At 41.5% G+C, this 7,511-nt stretch overlaps 1 protein-coding gene across 3 annotated transcripts in view; it reads left to right on the plus strand.

The window, feature by feature from the left end:
- Positions 1-7,224, plus strand: part of DAGLA (diacylglycerol lipase alpha) — a 98,125-nt gene extending 90,901 nt beyond the window's left edge. For all 3 annotated transcript variants that reach the window (XM_033928507.1, XM_033928508.1, XM_033928510.1), the window contains exons 19-20: positions 1,440-1,642; positions 4,881-7,224. In XM_033928507.1, coding sequence (XP_033784398.1) covers positions 1,440-1,642; positions 4,881-5,823 — 1,146 coding nt within the window. In that variant the 3' untranslated portion in view covers positions 5,824-7,224. The remainder of the gene's footprint in view (positions 1-1,439; positions 1,643-4,880) is intronic.
- Positions 7,225-7,511: the final 287 nt, after the last annotated feature.

A 7,511-nucleotide genomic window follows, 5' to 3' on the forward strand; every position in this document is an offset into this window, starting at 1 on the left:
TCTGCATGATCATCTTATATCTGATTTTTGCTTAATGGGGAACACCACACATAGGTCGCTTTGCTTCTCCTCAGAACAACAAACTTCCACAATTCTATTCCAGACTTTGTCCGCAACCACATAGCTTCCGACACTTTTCTTTTCCATTGGAATCCTTTTTCCTGTATGCGTTTCCTGCAATCCCACTCAAAGGGAAAATTCTACTCAAATGTCATCAGGATCAGGGCACTGTGGGAGATATTCTATAAATGGTACCTTAACGGTGCCCAACTTAATTGATAAACTTTGTTTAAGATAACAAAAAACTATAAAAATAGAGTGCCTACTGGCACCTAAATAAAAGGCGCCAGAATTGCACCTGCAAAGGTGTGTTAGGCCACTTAATGCCAAAGTAGGCATAGCCTAAAACACCTTCGTAGCCACAATTCACATAAAGATAGGCGTCGGAAATGTAGTCCCGGGAAACCCGGGCCTACATTTCCAGTGCCTATCTTTGCCAGAGGATCCTGAAAATAGTGCACAGCTTGCCATCATCTGATTGCAGCAATGGAATCCCCGATCAGCTGAGCCTGCAGGACTCCCTGAAAATGCAGCTTCGGGGAGTCCTGCCGGCTCAGTTGATCAGGGATTCTCCTGCTGCAATCAGCTGAACTAGCAAGGAGTTCCCCATTTCCTCTCTCCCTCCCTCCCACCCACCAATCCCCTATCCCCCTCAAAAGAGAACCCCCTCTCACCGCACCTGACACCCTACACCACCTCCACATCCCCGAAATCCACCCATCCCCCTCCGACATGGAAAAATAGTCCAGTTCTTTCTTTTCCTGCCTGGTGGGCGAGAGTCTGTCTTACACGTAAATATGAAGAAGTAGCTGCTGTTATGCGATGTTCAGTTTGATATTTTTAGAGGGTTTGGGCCCTTTCAGATGACTATTGTAGAATACATGCTAATTGGTTTGTCTTTCTGGTTTGCACTCCCAATTCGTCTACTTTTACAATTTTGTTGGGGGGAGGGCTTAAACATCATTAGATTAATTGTTGCATTTTATGAAAGTCAATAGAGACATTTAAACAGAAAAGTAGATCTACTTTTTGGTATCTGCTGGGTATGTGTGATTGGAGTCAGGATGTCGGGCTCGCTAGAGCTTGGCTTTTCTTAAGTTCTTATGAAATAAATACAAGGTTAGTAAGCTGCAATGGAGCCCTGGGGGACCCAAACATTTAAAAATAGATAACTACAGAAAAGACAAGGCAAGGTTCTGTCAGTACTGCTATGAAAATGTCTCTGCAGCATTTCATGGTATTGATAAAATAAAATCCAAGCGCTAAGCGCTGCACATTGAAAGAATTCCATTTTGTTGCATACCAATTCTAGTATTGCAGTCCAAAGTATAGACTATTCAGAGATTTGTATTTTCATAGCTCCTATTTTGTTGTCCCAGGTACTTGAGAATTATAACAAAGGGAAAACTGCCCTGCTGTCTGCAGCCAAAGTGATGGTGAGTCCAACTGAAGTAGATCTGAATCCAGAACTCATCTTTCAACAGCAGCCTTTGACGTCAACTCTCCCTGCCCTGGAATTGGGGCCTGCAGTGATCAGTGGAACTAGAACCAGGAGTGAAGACACAAGAAACAGCAGCACAAAGTAATTGAATTTTCTTTCATCTCCTCCAGTCCTATTGATCCTTCTCAAAGAATTGTCTGAACTAAAGAGATTTGTATCTAGAGTAGTGGTTCCCAACCTTTCTTCTGTTGACACACCAGACAGATGATGATCATGTGTGCAATACACTGAACACTAAAATTCACAGCTGAAAAAAAATCCTAAATATTTCATTATTAGCTTGCACGGTCTGTGTCTATGTATGGCCGTTTGGAGGAGGATGGGCAGGTGAGGGCTTCAATGGCTGGGAGGGTGTAGATGGGCTGGAGTAAGTCTTAACAGAGATTTCGGCAGTTGGAACCCAAGCACAGTACCGGGTAAAGCTTTGGATTCTTGCCCAGTAATAGCTAAGAAGAAAAATAAAAAAATAAAAAAATTTAAATTGAATCAGGTTGGGCAGACTGGATGGACCATTCGGGTCTTTATCTGCCGTCATCTACTATGTTACTATGTAGGGAAAATGTAAAATATTCCAAAACAGAATTTTATTCATTTTTTATTAACTGCTAAAATGATCAACTATTATTTTTTCCTGAAGAAATACAAGTTGTATGCTAACTGAGACTATACAAATTTTGATATGCAGTTACATTTTGTTAAAAGAAATTTATAGCCCGCATTTCACCAACTTCAGTTCAAAGCAGATAACAAAAAGATGGCTTAATAGTTTTTAGGAATTCATAAAAATCTATATCTTAAATTATTCACAATACAGGTTGAATGAGTAGACAAATTACTGTGCACATCAATATCTACCCATTCTAGAGTATAGAGCTAGGATGTTTCCTTTGTAGGTTGCCATACAAAACAAATACATATTTAAATTCTGGTGTAATCTCAGTAATAGCAAAACAAAATTCCTCTACTGCCAGATTCTGTAGTAACACAAAACCCTGCAAATACGTTAACCAGAACAGTAGAACCTATGAACAGCAGATCTGCAATATTTCTAATTGGGACTGGTTGCTTTAGCTATCATTGCTGGTAATAAAGGAGTAAAAATAGGGACCAGTTAATGGGGATTTCAAGTAATTGGCTATTGTTAAGTAAAGCACAGGCTTGTCAAATATTTGGTGACACACTGGTGGGGAATCACTAACTTAGGGGTATGTTTGGTATTTGAACTGATAAGCCTTGCATCAAAAATCAGGTTAAAGTTAAGAACTAAGGGTCTTTATGCCTACTATCAGAACAAGAATTTGTAAATTGATAATGAATTTGGCTGTTGGACAAATTGGATGGACCATTCGGGTTTTTATCTGTCATCATTCGCTGTGTTACTATGTTAACAACTATGTGTTACTATGCAACAACTACATTCGCGTAACAAATTCACTGTCCTATTACAATTCGATCTTTCTGCTGCTTTCGATGTCGTCCACCAACTTTCCGAGATAGGAATTGACTCCACGTCCTAAAGTGGTTCTCAAACTTCTTACGCTCTCACTCCTACACCGTCAACACAAATGGCACCATGTCCACTCCTTGGACACCATCTTGTGGTGTCCCTCAGGGATCACCCCTATCCCCTATTCTCTTTACATCTATATGTCCTCCCTGAAACTCCTTCAACTATCCCCCCTTGAAACAATCTACACATACGCAGATGACATCCTTGTCCTCCTCGAGACAGACCAGAACCTCACCAACCTCCACGAGAACATTACAGCTTGCATAATGAGACTCCGCTCCTGGTCCCTCTCGGTACGGATGAAACTAAATGAATCAAAAACAAAATTACTCTGGCTCGGCCTAAAATTAGAACACCTGCCCACCCTCTTCGCATTACCCTCAGGGGATGCACTGCAGCTTGAATTCTCATGCAAGGTCCTTGGCATCATTATCGATTCTTCTCTCTCCCTCAATGACCACCACAACTCCTTGGCAAAATCATGCTTTTTCAGCCTCCACATGCTGAGAAAAGTAAAATCCTACTTCCGCCAACAACATTTTGCCATCCTTGTCCAATCCATCATCCTATCCAAACTAGATTACTGCAATGCCATCTACTTAAGCCTATCAAAAAAAGTCTCCAAAGACTCCAGCTAATCCAGAATACTACAGCCAAATTGATCTTTACAAAACGCAAATCTGACCATGATTCCCCACTCCTTGCCAAACTTCATTGACTCCCAATGATCTCCAGAATCCATTTCAAATGTTCCTGCCTGGCTTTTAAGATCATTCACGGCATCCTTCCTCCCCTTATCCCACTATCTTACAACTCCTCAAGTCCCGACTCCTCCAGAACCGCCCAAAGGTATAAACTAGCCTTCCCCTCTCTACTCAGCATTCACTATGCAGGTAAATTGGGAAAATCCCTTCTCTTCAAAATCACAGGACTTTGGAACGACCTCACCATCCCGCTGCGGAACCTCCAATTATTGGGCTTCCTCCAATTATTCCGCAAACAACTGAAAACTTGGCTTTTCACCAAATTGTAATTCTATCCTCCCCCCTTTTTCTTCCCTTCTACATATAAGTTCATGTAAACCTTTTCCTTCTCTACCTATATTTTAAGTTCTTGTAAACCGTGTCGAGCTTCATATTCGTGGAGATGATGTGGTATATAAACTTAAGGTTTAGATTAGATTAGATTAGATTAGCTTGCATGACGTCCAAAAGATTCCTTTCCCCAGATTACTGAATTGCAGAAGGATTAAGCTGATCAGCTGGAGGAACCTGGTGTCACAGCTGCTTCCTTCTCTCTGTCCAGCCCTGAATGTCTTCTGTTTCTGAGGCATCGGGAAAAAAAAAACTGATGAGAAATTAAACAACTTGATTTAAAAACTTAAACTAATACCACTCAATGCAGAATATCAGGAAGACACTAGGCTACAACAAAAATCTAAGGTTTTATTTATTTTTTGCATTTATATCTCACTTTAACCAAAGCGGGTTATAAAACAAACATACATATTAAAACCATAAGAGGGAAAAGGGAGTGAAACCAAAATGGACCAATGCGAAAGATACTTGTAACCATTGGACTTTGCAGCAAAAAGAGTTGAAGTGGGCCCTGCATGGTGATGCTGGTACACACAGTGCTAAGTTTGTTTACACACCAGTGGATGACATTGCTCACTTCCGAGGACTGCCTATCTTGCTTGTCCTCGGAGAAATAAGGAGAAAATTATCTACTCTTGTTTGTTGCAGCACCTAAATCACTCTGAAGGAGCTGTTTACTGTAAGGAAGCTAAATCTGTTTTTCTGTTTGCAGGAGCCAGACACAGTCTGAAATAAGCCTGGAAGGGTTTTATGAGACCAAACCCACCTCACCACTGCCGAAGGATCCCGTGGAATTGTTGCTAATGGGCACCAAGGATCGCCTAACAGTAGCTCTTCAGGACCGCCGTGCTCCACTTGCCACCATGGAAAGTCTGTCTGATAATGAATCTGTTTACAGCTTTGATTCACGGCGTTCCTCGGGCTTCCGCAGCATCCGTGGCTCACCAAGCCTGCATGCTGTTTTAGAGCGTGATGAAACGCACTGTTTTTACATTGACCCCACCATTCCCGAAGAGAACCCATCCCTCAGTTCTCGCACTGAGCTCCTTGCAGCAGACAGCCTCTCTAAACACTCACAAGATACACAAGGACACGAGGCACTGCACAACAGTGGCTTTCCTTCGCCGCCACAGCATCGCCGGTGGCATGTCAGAGAAGAGGGGGGTGGCGGTGAGGCAAACAGGTTTTCCTATCCCTCCCGAGAGGACATGAACCTTCAGAACGGGCGGTTGACCGAGGTGCCCAGCCCCCAGGTGCTGGAGTTTGCCGAGTTCATTGACAGCTTGTTTAACCTGGACAGCAAAAGCAATTCATTCCAGGACATTTACCGCATGATGATGTCCGAAAGCACAGATGACTATGCCGAAATTCCGAAGTCCATCAGTGAGCAGGAAATCCTGCTGCGGGCACAGTATGAACCCAATTTGGTACCCAAACCCCCTCGAATTTTTGCAGGCTCAACAGATCCATCCTCGGGCATTTCTGTGTCACCGTCCTTTCCACTGAGTTCATCTGGCGAACTCATGGACATAACACCCACAGGAATGAGTAGCCAGGAATGCCTGGCACCTGAAAAAATTCGGACTTCCACACCAACGGGGCACACAGGGTCTAGCCCCACCATGCAAGAGGACTTCAGGATCTCAGCACTCTGATGAATAACAAGGAAGAGAAAACTGAATATTATTGGCTCAGTTGTGAGCATTGGGGACGTACATTGGGGATTGGTGGTTTAGAATTCATAGATATCCCATTGGGAAAATGGGGCCTGGTAGCAGTGGTCATAGTAAGAGGTCTGTTGGCAGGCACCATGGAAGCCAAGTTTTATATCTGTCTAACTCAGGGTGCTGCAGAAGATTAGTGATTGTTTAGCAATGCTAAGTGTTGAAATTGAGGGAGCACTAAAAAGAAACTAGTTACTTTTTTTTATATATATAATTAGCCAGTAGCAAAAGCTTCTATTCTTGCTTTATACTAAGGCAGAAAATTATAGAATAGCAGAATACTCCCTTGCCTTCAGAATCTACTAAACCCACAAATAGCAATTTAAAATCTCAGTGATGATGCAAAACCTAATCTCATAACATTTAGGGGGGAATTCATCAAGAGATGCAAACCGGTTTAGCATGCACTAAATCCTAAGACACCCATAGGAATATAAATGGGCATCTTAGCATTTGACGCGTGTAAATTGGTTGGCACCCGTTGTTGTATTTCCCTTTGAAAGTACTATGAGTGTTTCTGTGCAGTATGCACGCTACTCACTGCAAGTTAGTCATTAAAATAACTTTACAAAGACAAACTTTAATGAAATTTGACCTGATGAATGGACAGAATTGCACTAACAGGTCATTTCTCAGCCAAACCACTTTTATTTATTGGTAAATAGTTCTGTTCTAGGATTGTGTGTGTGTGTATATGTGTGCATGGATATAAGTATATCTTGATTTTTAATTTGAATGGTACTTTTTAAACCCAGGAACTGTTCTCTTAAGAGTTGCCACTTCCAGCATGATTCTCATTGATTAATTCTCATCAATGCCAGGGTAAAAATGTCCACCTGCACACTAAGGAAGTGTGCAGAAATTGCATTTCTGTGTTTACAAATATACCGAGATTTTGTCCGATGTCATCCTTATCAATTACTCTCTGACCTTAATAGGGAATGTTTGCTGAGAGCTGATTATCCAGACCTGTCATTTTGGTGAGGCATTAGAGCACTGTGTTAATTGGAGAATGGATGGGGAACCTAAGCCATGTATCTGACCGTTTATGTAAGAACACTTTAGAATGTGTGTGTGTGTGTCTCTTTTAGGTTTGTTTGGTGCTTTTTTTGTTTTTGTATCTTTGAAACTGTCTGATTTTTTTTTTTTTTTAGCCATTTTCCCTCTTTCTATACATAACGATATCCCAAATCTTTTCCTTGACTGATGTCTCTCTGTTGTCTGAAGTACAACTTTAGAATTCATATCCTTTCTATGAAGACAGAACACTTCAATTTTTTCTTCTGTAATGCTTGTAACCTTTCCAAAAAAAATGGGTCTTCGTATGCTTGAGTGAAAAGTGTGTTGCCTTTGTTTTTTGGGGAAAGTAAAGTATAGGAGAGTGTTATAATGAGAACTGCTATACTGAAACAGATGACAGGATGAGATTTGATATACCGCCTTTCTGTGTTTGCAATAAAAGCGGTTTAAATATGATACTTGTTTTAGTATCTAGGGCAATGGAAGGTTACGTGACTTGGCCAGTTCATATCACTTAGATCCAAGAGGATCCTAAACAGAAGACTATCCTACAATTCTAGGGGAACACATTTAGTTAGTTTCGTGGCTTGCCTCTTGAT

This window comes from Geotrypetes seraphini, chromosome 19 (genome assembly GCF_902459505.1).
Source record: "Geotrypetes seraphini chromosome 19, aGeoSer1.1, whole genome shotgun sequence".
Taxonomy (NCBI): domain Eukaryota; kingdom Metazoa; phylum Chordata; class Amphibia; order Gymnophiona; family Dermophiidae; genus Geotrypetes; species Geotrypetes seraphini.